The 15,293-nt window shown below is 38.0% G+C and overlaps 1 protein-coding gene across 3 annotated transcripts in view; it reads right to left on the minus strand.

Annotated features, from left to right (window-relative positions):
• The window catches only part of PLXNA4 (plexin A4), a 910,139-nt gene that overhangs the window by 71,748 nt on the left and 823,098 nt on the right, over nt 1–15,293 (minus strand). For all 3 annotated transcript variants that reach the window (XM_040343305.1, XM_040343306.1, XM_040343307.1), the window contains one exon: nt 12,301–12,404. In XM_040343305.1, the coding sequence (XP_040199239.1) occupies nt 12,301–12,404 (104 nt within the window). The remainder of the gene's footprint in view (nt 1–12,300; nt 12,405–15,293) is intronic.

Here is a 15,293-nt window from a genome sequence, read left to right on the forward strand (position 1 = left end):
AAACAATTAATTGCATTATTGTATGCAAAGAAATAACTCCAGGTATTATAATTAAAATGTTTATACATTAAGCCCATAATTTGTAATGGAAATGATCCTAGGTAAAAAAAGGAAACACACATATCTAAAGTAAAACAATTACTGTTACCTCCAGCAGCCAATTCTCCCTTTCATTCTTTTATGTTTATTGGATATATTAAATGGAAAGCATATGCCATAAATCTGTTGCAAACCTGGGCAATTCAGACTGAGCATGTGCTAAAAAATAATAATATGCAGAGATAATTGATCTTGTCTGTGCTTTGGTGTTGCAGTGGATATTTGTATTTCTTAAAACTGAACATGTAACTCAGGGAGAAAAAGAGGAAAAAGGAGAAAAAAATATAATTTTATGCAAACATAATTTTAGTCACAGTTCTATGTAGGAAGGTTAGGGCTCCTTATTGTTCCTATTTTTTTCAACTTGTAATAAAATGCACATCTACTAGAAAAAATAAATGAACACTGATAAGATGGGTAGTGTAGTGTCTGTACTAGCTTTTTATAACATTAGCGCTGTAAAGTTCTCAGTTTTGTTAATGCAAATATAAATATTACCCTTTATCCCCTGGGTAGAAAATGTCAGTTTATAAGCACATAAAATACATTTGGGGAATGTTTATATGTTATACTCATGCAACTGCACCTTGTACAGTATGTACATATAGACTAATCTCATGCAAATTGTCGAATGTAACAACATTTTATTTTTATAAATGATTTATAAGCAATTTTGGAAATGCGACAAAAACACAACTTACATTCCCTTACTTCTTTGTGCACAGACCTCATCTAAATAAATCTTACCCTGTGTATTCAGCAGCTCTGGGAGAATAAATAACAAGCCCTTTAAGTTGTGTTTTGTATAATTGGTACATTACTTTGTGTTGCAGCTTTCTGCAAAAAAATATATAATTTTAACGATTGTTATTTTTATAAACCAAATTAAGTTATCACCAGCCAACAGGATTGTAACATTTCCTGTGAAACCATGCACAGGAAATATGAACAATCAAACAGAAATGTCTCAGCCATAATATGGTGTTATATAGGGAAATACCAAGATAATAGGCTTCTAAAGCATGTAATTTTGGTGTTATTGCTGCTTAACTGATAATCCCATTGACTGAAAGCAAGAATATAGTTAATCTTGCAAAACTGCTCTGTAGCATTAGGCCTGGTACCTGGGGCTAGCACCCAGCAGAAGCAAGCTTTTACTTCAACTCCTGAACTCTGTAAATACTCTGTGTTTGTATACTCTAGCACACAGTGATTGGTCCTGTGCAGGATATCATTTAAACTGCTCTACCAACAACCGCAATAAGGAGAAAACAGCAGCGAGCACTCTGTTAGAGCAACAGGATCATGGCTACTTTTTTTATAACCTCCAAGAAAAAGGTTTATTGAGAAAAAAAAACATACTTTCTTCTAATATTTATTGTACTAGCATCTGTTAAAAATTGTAAAAGGTAGATCGGGAGTTGCATAGTGTTGTTATGGAACATGTGTATACGAGTGTAAATTTGATCGGTATCAAAAGTTTATATTGTGCCAAAGAATAAGTATAACTTGTATTAAGTTTATCTAATCTAGATAAAATATTACAAGCATTGTGGAATTTCCCAAAGGTCACATTTTGAAATGTGTGCAATAAAAAAATAAAATCTGTTTGCTGAATTGTAATTACGTAAAACATTTGTAAACATAAATGTGTAAATTAAAGGGGTTCTAAACCCTCAAGGTTTTCACTTTAATGCATTCTACGCCATGGTATATATGACATGTTTGTTTTAGTTTTTTTAACAGACCTTTACATATTCTTTAAAGTGCATGTGAATGTGTTAAAACTAGTTTTAATTAAAGTGGTATTTAACCACTTGCCGCCCGCCAATGACAAATTGACGTCGACAAAGTGGTTGTAGAATCCTGACTGGACGTCATATGACGTCCTCAGGATTCTGAGCCGCTGCACGCCCCCGGGGGCCCGCATCGCGGCGATCGTTGTTGCAGGGTGTCAGTCTGACACCCCGCAACACCGATCTCGGTAAAGAGTCTCTCACAGAGACTCTTTACCATGTGATCAACCGTGTCCAACCACGGCTGATCACGATGTAAACAGGAAGAGCCATTGACAGACGCGAGTAGAGGAGAGCCGATCGGCGGCTCTCCTGACAGGGGCGGTCCCCCCTCGGATCGCCACATGGACCACCAGGGAAGCCCACCCTGGACCCATCTCATCTATGCCCATCAGTGCCGCCATATCAGTGCCCGTAATTGAAAGACAAAACTTACTTATTTACAAAAAAAATGACAGAAAAAAATAAAAACATAATTTTTTTCTAAATTTTCAGTATTTTTTTAGTTGTTGCGCAAAAAAAAAAAATCGCAGAGGTGATCAAATACCACCAAAAGAAAGCTATATTTGTGGGGAAAAAAGGACGCCAATTTTGTTTGGGTACAGTGTAGCATGACCGCGCAATTGCCATTCAAAGTGCGACAGTGCTGAAAGCTGAAAATTGGCTTTGGTGGGAAGGTGCGTAAGTGCCCTGTATGGAAGTGGTTAACCTTTTGATCCAGTCACTCAGACCCCTTTCACACTGATAACGCCTATAGCGGAGCGTTAAAATAGCAGTAAAACACTGCGATGTTACCGCTATTTTACCGCGTTTTTACAGCGTTTTCAATTCATTTCAATTAGAGAGGGACGTTTTTGGAGCGTTTTAATAGCACTATTTTTACAGTGAAAACGTGGCAAAAACGCTGCAAAAACGCGTGTAAGGGCTATAAGTCTGTTATTTTTAACGTCTTTTAAAATACCACACTGTTCAGGCAAAGTAGCAGTAAAGGGGGTTGAGACAAAAACTGTTTAACATTTAACAGGCGTGCTTACAATGATTTTTTTTTGTACAACCTGTATCCCAAACGAAAGAACGAGTTTGCTGTACCTGCCTAAAAAGTGCTTATACAATATATTTTGTAAAAAATAAAGAAATTAATATAAGGTCACAAAATAATTTTAAAATGCAAAAAGAATGCATATTTACACAGCAGCATATAAAACAAAGAAAAGCACAAATATCAAGAAATTAACCTTTGTTTTTACAGGTATAACCACCAGTTTGAGTGGGGTGTGTGCCTTACGCAGGGTAAATTGACACAAAAACTAGGGCTAAGTAGGGATGAGACGAACACCCCCTGGTTCGGTTCGCAGCAAATCATGTGAACAGGCAAAAAATTTGTTCGAACACACGAACACCGTTAAAGTCTATGGGACATGAACATGAAAAATTTAAAGTGCTAATTTTAAAGGTTAATATGCAAGTTATTGTCATAAAAAGTGTTCGGGGACCCGGTTCGTGCCCCAGGGAACATGTATCAATGCAAAAAAAAGTTTTAAAAACTGAAGTTTTTTTTGGGAGCAGTGATTTTAATAATGCTTAAAGTGAAACAATAAAAGTGAAATATTCCTTTAAATTTCATACCTGGGTGTGTGTGTATATATATATATATATATATATATATATATATATATATATATATATATATATATATATATATATATATATATATATATATTAAATATATCTGTAATTAATAAAAAATATATAAATATTTGTCTTTTTATTTATTTCTCATAATTTCTTTCCTTGGTGCCTGCTCAACCTGGTTCTGTATACTCTTCTGTCTCTGTACTGTATCAGTAAAAAGTAAACAGCAAAAGAAAGCAAATAATGCATTTGGGAGCTGTTAATGGGCAATTCCAATGTGGTCCACACACATGTACTACCATATGACATCACATGCATGTACAATAGTTGTGCACAAACACAGAATGTTGAAGAAAATGTAGCAATGGGACAAATGAAAACTTGCATTCTTAGTTTCCAGATGAATAACCTACAAACATACAGTCACCTGTTATACTTTCTGAAAAAAATCAAAGAATATCTGTTTAATGCAATATGATCTGATTGAAAGCCGAGCCCAAAAATAATACTGCATTTTTTAAGGAGAATATGCCCTCCAATGCGTTGCTAGGTATTAACGCCTGTCTGTGTGATTTCATCAATGATGGTAATCGCTTTTTAATCTGCTCTTCCTGTCCCATATTTCTAGCCCATGCCAGCAGACAACACCCTGACATTTAATTTACTGGTATTGCCAAAAATGCACTCAGGGCTCTTGTTTGAGAGGCTGGTCGGCTTATCTCCAAAATTATTTGCACTTTAATGAACAGAGTGAGATTTCTATCAGGCTTTAGGCTGGCAGAGGCAGCGGACAGACAATGCCAGCAGCAAGAAGGAGAGAGGCCGTTCTCTGTGATTGGCAGCTGGGTGACAACAGAAGGCTTATCTCTATTATATAGCAAAGGGCTGTCTGTGCTCCTTTCCCCTTATTTCTGTCCTTGCGCTTCCCCTCTGCCTTTCCATCTTTGGACACGTTCTTGTTTTTAATCTCTGCAAATCCTAAAGGCAGGGTGACCCCTTCATATAGAACTTAAGACAGTACTGTATTTTCAACGTTGTTCTCCTCTATGGTCATCAATAAATTAGCTGGCAACATTCATTATGGTATTAATAGATGTAGGTATATATTGTCCAAAAGTAAAGTTTTTCCTTAGTTCTAATATTTGCACCAGCTTCGCAGCAGCATTTTTTACATCTATCAAAATAACCATTTAACCATGAGGTTAAACATAAAGTACTACACATAAATTCATACATGTAATACAATTATGAATCTGAAATAGTATACATTGTTAAGGGATAATAAACATAGTAATGTTTATATAACCATGATTCTATAATGTGAAATTAAAGTGATTGTAAAGGCAGAAGGTTTTTATCTTAATGCATTCTATGGGGCAGATCCACATACAATTAGATGGGCGCAGCATATGTGAGATACGCTACGCCGCTGTAACTTACTTTTGGCAGCTTTGAATCCACAAAGAATTTGCACCGTAAGTTACGGCGGCATAGTGTATCTCTCGCAGCGTAATGGCGCCTAATTCAAATCGGCGAGTAGGGGGCGTGTTTCATTTAAATGAAGCGTGTCCCCGCGCCGAACGAACTGCGCATGCGCCGTCCCTAAATTTCCCGCCGTGCATTGCGCGAAATGACGTCGCAAGGACGTCATTGTTTTGACTTAGACGTAAATTACGTCCATCCCGCGATTCACGGACGACTTACACAAACGAAAAAAAAATCTAATTAAACGCGGGAACAACGGCCATACTTAACATAGCAGGTCTAACTATACGCCACGAAACAGCAGCTTTAACTATACGCCGGAAAAAGCCGACTAGAGACGACGTAAAAGAATGCGACGGCCGCTCGTACGTTCGTGGATCGTCCGAAATAGGTAATTTGCATACTCGATGTGGAAAACGACAGGAACGCCACCCAGCGGACGCCGAAGAATTGCATCTTAGATCCGAAGGCGTACGAAGACGTAGGAAATTTAAAAGTACGCCAGAGTATCAGTAGATACGCCGGCGTACTCTCTCTGTGGATCTGCCCCTGTGAGTTTAAGTCAGGATGGTGTGAGCCTTTGCAAAGTCCATTTGACGTGTAGATTTACATCTCCTGTAATACTCTATCGTGCAGAAAGGAGCCACTATAGTAATGTCAGTTTTAGTGTGATTAACAGTGAATCTGTGTAGATTCATTCTGTGGTGTAATGTCTGTTCACTTTTTCTAATGTGCATTTTGCACACATGATCAGGAATACCAGTCTAGAGGATTTTGCAGGAGAAGATTTCTTGTATTCTGTATTGGTCTGGCAAGCCTTTTATTGGAACCTTGTCAGACGCATATCAATACTTGTAGCAGGTCCCTTCTGCAGAATGACTGCAACTGAAGTGGCCTTCACATTATGGTGTGCTAGAAGAATTTAGTTTAAAAAAAATGGTGTGGGGGTGTAAATTCATAAGTAAATTAAGCACTCTGGAACAAGGTCTAAACAGTGACAGAAATTGTATGTGCCACTATGTTCCTTTGTGAATCGTCACCCCCCATCAAAGGGAATTTACAAAAACAGGAATTCCTATCAATGTACCTTAACCTCCCTGGCGGTATGATTCTGTCAGAAAAAACATGCTAAAAGCGGTACCATTATTTGCAAGGAAATTTGGCGTTTTATATTGTAGGTCTGTAATTTTTAGAAATAACTCACTTAAATCTGACCAAACAAGCTTCTAATAGGCATCCCGGGTATGACATTTTTTTAAAAACAAAATTATAAATTATAATATAATAAATAATTATAAATAATTATAACAAATAATAATATAATTATAATAAAAATTATTCAATAATGTAATCAAATCAAAATCACTGAAATTTGCTCAGTTGCAGAATTGTTGCTGTCATTATTTTTTTTTTTTTATGACGAATTTCCCCACAAATCGCTATCGCACAATTCTGCAAGTGATTATAATTTATTATCGCTGTTTTTTAGCTGATCTAAAACTATTTTTGACATAAAGGGACACTTTTGGTTGCTATGGACAATCTACAGTTTGCAGGGAGAAAGAAACGTTTTTATTATATAAAATGACATGCATGACACAGGACAGACCACTAGGGACAGGGGGGGTGTGTTTTTTTTACATACAGTACTGTAATCTATAAGATTACAGTATACTGTATGTAAGGTGTTTGTTTACTTTTTTGAATTTGGCGCCGTTCTCCGTCCCCGTGCGTCGTAACGTCGCAGGGAACGGAGATCGGCGTCACACGGAGGCACTGTGTGAATCGAGCGAGGTCCTGCTCGCTCACACAGCGCGGTGGCATCGCTGGATCCAGGGACAAGGTAAGTAACTTTGCCTGTGGATCTAGCGAGGCAAGCCCGAGTCTGACACGGGGTTTCCGCTCGCAGCAGGAAAATCTAACCCCGTGTCAGACTCGGGAAGACCGCCAGGCAGGTTAAACTAACCTAATGTCACTTACTGTATATTTCAAGTTGATGACTTCAATATCTCTTTGTTGTACAAAATGCATGTTTCATGCTGCCTGAAGAAGGGTCTATTGCACTTCAAAAGCTTGCACTATAATTTACTCAGTTAGCTGATAACAGTACCACTCAAAATCCAAATTAGTACTTGAACACTGTAATTATGAAACACTGGTTTTGAGGATACATGTGTACATGGAAGTCAGGAGGCAGTGGCTTACAGGAGAATGTGTTTAAAGCATGCACCCTCTGTTCCTTGGAGAAAGGGTCTCCAAACTTTCTAAACAAAGGGCCAGTTTACTGTCCTTCAGATGTTATGGGGATCAAGATATGTCCAGTGGAAGCGAAAAATGCTAGTGTCAGTGGAAGTAAACCATGACTCAGGCCTAGTGATTCATATGTGTAAAAGTAATTCCATAGCACTTGTGGTCAGTAGGTGGAATACTTCTCCATTATTGGTACTGGTAAGAACAATAGTAGCACATTGTCGCTGTCAGTGGGTGGGATAGTGCCCCATTGTTGGTTTCAATAAGTGTAATAGTGCCCCGTCTTTGGTGTCAGTCGAATGAATAGTAGCAGTGGGAGGAACAGGGTCCCAAGGGTCATTTAAAATGCAAACAAAGTGGGCCACCATTTACAATTACAGCCGTTGAAATCCCTATTCCTATTAAAGTGATCGTAAACCCTTATGCCCTGTACAAACGATTGGAATTTCTGATGGGTTAAAATCTGATGGAATTTTCCCGCGGAATTCCGTTCAAGCTGTCTTACATACACACTGTCAGACCAAATTTCCGACCGTCCAAAACGCGGTGACGTAAAATACTACGACAAGCCGAGAAAAATGAAGTTCAATGCTTCCGAGCATGCGTCGACTTGATTCTGAGCATGCGTATTTTTTTCTCCTTCGAAGTTCCACACAGATGATCGGAATTTCCGACAGTATTTTTTTCCATTCTAAACTCCAACGGAAAAAAGTCTGATGGGGCCCAGACATGAAAAAATTCCATCTGACTTTTTTCATCGGAAATTCCGATCGTGTGTACAAGGAATTTGTTTAGTTTTTTTTATAGCAAACATTATACTTACCTTCTCTTTGTAATGGTTTTGCACAGGGCATCCCAGATCTTCCCCTTCTCGGATCCCCTACAGGCATTTCCTATGTGGGCTCACTCCCTAGCTAGCTCTGTATGTCCATAGACACACTGAGCATGGCTCGGCTCCATCCTCTGCTCGATCCTTACTGACTGTGATTGACAGTAGTAGTAGCCAATGGCTTCCAATGCTGTCCCTGAGCCTATGAGGAGGGAGACAGCTGAGATCACTCAATCGAGATTGGGCTCAGGTAAGTATAAGGGGGGATGGCAGCACTCAGAAGGTTTCTTACAATAATGCAAAAAAGTTTTTAATACAACACCCTTTAAACTTGGGTACGAAGTTATACACGGAGTCAATGTATTTAAAGTTTTTTTACAAAGTAGGGGAAGGTTATGTTTTGTTTTCTGCATCTCATTAGGAAGATTTCCCTTCACTTCTTGTCCTGTAAAAGGACATAAGAGTATATTTTTTACAATGTGGATTAAATCCTCTTTGTAAGTGTCCCCACTGGAAGATTACCCCTCTATTCTTGTTCTGGTGGCAACTCAAAATGTTGGATTTTCCTGCACTTTCATTACCAGAGACACAGGCAGCATTTACAGCAAAACCTGACATTGTTTGTAACCCTTCACCACGCTATTGAATCTGAAAAAAGTTTTGTCTTTAGTCATACTAAAGAGCTACTGGGTCTGTTGAATTATAAACTATTTAACAGTTTTTTTTTATCTCAAATTATTTCAATTAATGAGATATTACTTGATTTTTTGTAAACCTACAGTACATTAAAGACTTTAATACATTTAAATCTTCAGTATTAATACAGGTTAATTGCATGTAATTATGCAATTTTTCAATCCAAGAAAATGTATAATGACACCAAAGATAAGACATTCATGTTTATCTTTCAACTTTTCATAGTCTAGAAGTATTATGTTTAATCATTGTACAAATGGAAGAATTATTCTTTGCTTAACCCCTCCAGTATTAAGAATATATTAGCTGGCTTCAGATTCTTACAGATAAGACATTAGTACGCCCAAATAGGACTAATAACATGGCACTGTTTTATTGTGAAATTATCAATTTTTTTTCCGTTAATATAGACTTGTGATTTTGAAAAATGTTAATAGGTTTACCATTGCATTGCTGAAGACAGAACAGCTTACTATATTAAATACACACACAGAAACATTACCAGGTGATTATGAACAATCTGCCATGTTGCAACCATATAAGAATATATAGAATTATTTGGTGCTTATCTCAGTTAATGTATTTCTTTAGTTCCTTAGAAAGTGTAATACAGTATATTGTAGCTCACCATCCCTTAGATGTGGTGGCTGCAGTAGTTTTCTTCTTTCAGGCTAGGTACCTTTTATGTAAGTATGGTAAAATACCTGATGATCTTTCCGTATTTCAGTGTAAAATTTTGTGCACTGAAGTGATACCCTACACAATGTTATCAGCTTTTCCAGCTGTAGTCTATAACCTACAAACAAACTACAAGCCACCGCCTCAATATATAATAGAGATAATAATAATAGGAAGTGTCGGTAGTCCAAATAAGGAGAATGGGCTAGGGTGAAAACTGTGTTCCTCCATAGATAATGGTGAGTGATTGTTGTCACCCTAAGACAGGAAGTGTTACAAGATGAAAAAAATAGAAAAAGGAGAAAAAAAATAGAAAAGGGAAACGAATACAACCATTACATCTAAGGGCTGATAAGATGCAATATATTATTACAATTTTGTGGCAAAAAACTTTCTTAGGATCTGAAAAAAAGAATTGGTGCTCTACATAAAGATGGCCTAGGATATAAGAAGATTGTCAAGACCCTAAAACTGATCTGCAGCACAGCAGCCAAGACCATACAGCGGTTTATCAGGACAGGTCCCACTTAAAACAGGCCTTACCATGGTCAACCAAAGAAGTTAAGTGCATGGGTTCAGCGTCATATCCAGAGGTTGTCTTTGTAAAATAGATGAATGAGTGCTGCCAGAGGTTAAAGGGGTGGTGTCAGCCTGTCAGTGCTCAGTCAATATGCCGCACAGTGCATCAAATTGGTCTGCATGGCTTTGGTCCCAGAAGGAAGCCTCTTCTAAAGATGATTTACAAGAAAGCCCACAAACAGTTTGGTGAAGACAAGCAAACTAAGGATATGGATTACAGGAACCATGTCCTGTAGTCTGATGAGACCAAAATAAACTTATTTGGTTTATATGGTGTGAAGCATATGTGGTGGCAACCAGGTGAAGAGTACAAAGACAAGTGTGTCTCTTGCCTACAGTCAAGCATGTTGGTGGGAGTGTCATGGTCTGGGGCTGCATGAGTGCTTCAGGGACTGGGGAGCTACAGTTTATTGAGGGAACCATGAATACCAACATGTACTGTGACATACTGAAGCAGAGCATGATCCCTTCCCTTTATAGACTGGGCCACAGGGAAGTATTCCCACATGATAATGACCCCAAACACACCTCCAAGATAACCACTGCCTTGCTAAAGTAGCTGAGGGTCAAGGTGATGGACTGCCCAAACATGTCTCCAGACCTAAACCTTATTGAGCATCTGTGGGGAATCCTCAAATGGAAGGTGGAGGAGTGCAAGGTCTCTAACTTCCACCAACTCTGTGATGTCGTCATGAAGTAGAAGATGACTCCAATGGCAACCTGTGAAACTCTGGTGAACTCTATGCTCAAGAGGACTAAGGCAGTGCTGGAGAATAATAGTGGCCACATAAAATATTGAAATTTTGGGCCCAAATAGGACATTTTCACTTAGGGGTGTACTCTTTGTTGCCAGCGGTTTAGATATTAATGGCTGTGTGCTGAGTTATTTTAAGGGGACAGCAAATTTACACTGTTATACAAGCTGTATACTCACTACTTTACATTGTAGCAAAGTGTCATTTTTTCGGTGTTGTCACATGAAAAGATATAATAAAATATTTACAAAAATGTTAGGGGTGTACTCACTTTTGTGAGATACTGTGTATATAAATATTATATATATATATATATATATATATATATATATATATATATATATATATATATATATATATATATATATATATATATACTATTTTTTATTTTGGGAAACCTCTTAAAGGACTAACTGTAAAAAAAAATAAGGAAAGAGTTTAAAGAAAAAAGAGCAGCTTCCCCAAAACAGCCGCTCACGTTCTTTGTTCCACTTTTCTAGTAGATATTAAACCTGACAGACTGCTATGGTCCTATATTCTCTTTTGCTTTAAGCCATGAACATACATTTTTGTAGCAGGTAATAATCATTCAGATACATTCAGCTAAATTGAAATTATTCCTCTGCCATCCGATTTAAAATCAATGAAGTAACAAATTCGAACATGTTACTCCAAATAAAAATCTCAATATTTTATTGATATGTTAGAAGACTAAGGCCTCGTACACACGACCGAGAGACTTGATGGGCGAAACACATCGAGTTCCTTGTTAAGCTTGTCGAGGAACTCGACAAGCTTGCTTTGCGTACACACAGTCAAGCCAAAATCTCCTCGTTCTTACACGCGGTGAAATACAACACATACAATGGCAGGGGAAGTTCGATTCCACTGGCTAAACTCTTGGGGCTGCTTTTGCTAATTTCATGTGTTTGCGTGTTAAATAAAAGTTTGGTAAGAGATGATTTGCACTTTCCAGTCTGTTACAGCTTTAAAAATGTGTTATCTCCATTACAAATGCTACTTTTACTCCCATCTCATACTTTAATCTGAGCAAGCGCAGGTATCTTAGCATACAGACGTCCAAGTTTCTCATTGAAAACCAGCCCGTCGATGATCTCGACGAGCCAAATCAGACTCCCTTCGAGAAAATAGAGAACTTGCTCTCTTTTTGGCTCGTCGAAGTTCTCGACAGTTTTCTCAACGAAAATGTACACACAACCGGTTTCCTCGGCAAAAAAATATCTCCCAGCAAGTTTCTTGCTGGTTTTTGCCGAGAAACTCGGTCGTGTGTACGAGGCCTAAGTTTATTGGCACTAACTGCATTATTTGGAAAGTGAGTTTTATGCACTATTCATAAGAAATAAAAAAAAAAAAAACAGAATGAGTCATGTTTCTTATTTTGTTAACAGAATACAAAAATATAAAAAAAAAGTCCATCATTTGTGGTCAAAGTAATATTTTATATTATTTGCTAATACATATGACATATTGCTTAAAGTACCTGATAGTGTGCAATGACATTGAGCCTCTTCCAGTCGTTCTCTATTTTTGTTGTAATATCTTCATCCTGAAGAATCATCCGTGCTCCACTTGCTTGTCTCCATTCTGTAAAGTTATAGATTTAACACATTAAGAAAATATGTTGAGGGTTAATCATAATATTGCAATCTCTATGTAGCAATTCTAGTGATCAAAATGTAACTGAACGTATAAAGGGAAAATTTGCGATGTTATAAGAAACATTTAGAAATGTTACTTTTTGCCTAAGCAGTTTCTCCCAAAACCTGGTATGTAATAGTGCCTAGGTAATCTTGAGAATACAGCCTCATAGTTGTAGCAATCTGAAATCTAAGGCACTGATTTCTCTGACTGCTAGTCTCAGGAGATTTGCAGTGAGATTGAATGATGTGCCTATTGTACTGCTGTACTGTTTTCCTTTCTAGATGTTCAGACTTTAAGTGGTATTAAACCAAAAGTAAACATTTAGTACAGTATATTGCAGCTTACCATTTCTTAGATGTGATGGCTGCATTTGTTTTCTTTGTTTAGGCTTTCTTTCCTTTATTTTCACCTGGTAATCCTATCATTAAATCTGTTGTTTTCAACAGAACAAGCTTTCTAGCAGATATAAGGGTGAGACAAACCATTTACTACTGAAAAGGGTGCTTACAATAATCAGCTTTTAATATTAATGTAAAACCTTTAACCAAAAAGGAAAACAACTTGCTGTAACTGCTAATAATGTGTTAGCTGGAGTTTGGCTTCAATTTGTTAGTGTATCTAAGTCTGCTAGTCATTTTAACACTCCCTTAAGCCCTGTACACATGATCGGATATCTGATGGAATCTGATCCGATGGATTTGTTCGTCGGATATCCGATGAAGCTGACTTTCATCAGTCTTGCCATCCTTATTCACGGTGGAGGATACTTACTTGGTCACTTTTATTTATCTGCACCACGCGATTGAAAATGTATTGGATTTTTTCTTCTTTTTCACATTCACTTATGGACTTTATTTATTTTTAAGTTTAATATTTTTAGGTAGATTCAGGTACCTGGGTGCAAACTTGCGGCGGCGTAGCTTAGCCTGTTTAGGCTACGCCGCCGTAAGTTAGTTAGGCAAGTACATGATTCTCAATGTACTTGCCTGCTAATATACGGCGGCGTAGCCTAAAGCGGGTGGGCGTAAGGGCGCCAAATTCAAATGTCTTGGAGGGGGGGCGTGTTGTATGGTAATGAGGCTTGACCTCACGTTTTTCACGTTTTTTTGCTAATGCGCATGCGCCGGGCGCCTACATTTCCCAGGGTGCTTTGCGGCTAAGTACGCCGCACGGGCCTATTGATTTCGACGTGGACGTAAACGACGTAAATCCCGATTCGCGGACGACTTACGCAAACTATGTAAAAAATCAGAATCTCGCGGCGGGAACGGCGGCCATACTTTAACAATGTTATTCCACCTAATAGATGGAATAACTTTAGGCCTGCTAATGAATTACGGAAACGGCATAAAACTACTGCGGCGGCCGGGCGTACATTCGTGAATCGGCATATCTCCTCATTTACATATTCTACGCCGACCGCAATGGAAGCGCTACCTAGCGGCCATCCGAAATATTGCAATCTAAGATAGGACGGCGCAAGCCGTCGTATCTTAGATATGTTTAAGCGTATCTCTGTTTGAGCATACTCTTAAACATAAGCCGGCGTAGATTCTGAGTTAGGTCGACTTATCTACTGATAAGTCGGCCTAACTCTACCTGAATCTATCTATATATGTTTTGCGCTGCACTGTTTATATTACAATTGTCTATGGAACGTTTTATATGAATTTATCCTTAGTGCTGGCTTGCAATTTTTGTATTATTGATTTATAAAAAAAAATCCCAGCGCTGAATACTTTTTATTGTTTTGCCTACACACCATCAGTCAAAAATCCAATCGTGCCAAAACACTTCAACGAGGTGAAAACAGAGGAAAAAAGCCTAAAAAATAAAACGAATACAGTCACCATAGTCACCATATCCAATGACAAGTAAACTGCAATATATAAAATTTTTGATTTTGTGTTTAATACCACTTTAAGATAGAAAACTCCAGCTTCTATCAAGATGGATGCCCACACACCGAGACACCATGCAGAACCAGGCTTGGTATGTCAGTATGTCAGTAATTGAGAAAATACTTTCATGTCTTGTACACATGATCAGTTTTCCTGATGGGAAAACTGTGAGGAGAGCTTTTGGCCAGGAATCCCAGCCGTGTGTATGCTCCTTGCAGTTTTTCTGACGGGAAAACTGCCCCAAAAAAAAAGAGAACCAGACGTTTGCCCGGCAGTTTTCGGCAGTTTTCCTATGGGAAAAACTTTGATGGAGCATACACACTAAAGATTTTTTCACTTTCATGCATAGAATACATGAAAGTAAAAAACGTTGAGCCTTTACAACGACTTAAAACACTTGGACTTGGGGCATTAAAAAGTCCTAAGGGTGTGTTGAATGAATTTAACAACGTATGGGCAGATTGGGAACACCACTCCCCACAGATATAAGGGGAGTAATGAATGGAGTCTATCCCCCGTCTCCTCCTTTAGTTTTTTTTTTTTTCCTGGAGCCACATACACTCACTCCTCTCTCTAAAATATACATGACGATTAATGGGAAAGATAAACTACAATATCAGATGACTGAATTTTCCACCATTTTATTTATTCATTTTTTTTTTATGTTGTTTGCTTTACCCTACCCTACTCACCTACCCATCCTTACTGTCCCTACCCATGGGGGGGGGGAGATGGGAGGAAATAGAAAGTGAAGGGGGAAAAACAATGGGCCTTTCCCTCCCTCCTTCTTTTTTTTTTTTTTTTTTTTTTCTTAGGTGGAGGTAAATCATCCACAATGATAAAACACGATATAAACACGAAAAACACGATAGGAACACAAGAATAGAAGAGAAGAAAGGAGGGAATACCCAAATAGGGAACAGTTTCTATG

Source organism: Rana temporaria, chromosome 3 (assembly GCF_905171775.1).
Source record: "Rana temporaria chromosome 3, aRanTem1.1, whole genome shotgun sequence".
Lineage (NCBI taxonomy): Eukaryota > Metazoa > Chordata > Amphibia > Anura > Ranidae > Rana > Rana temporaria.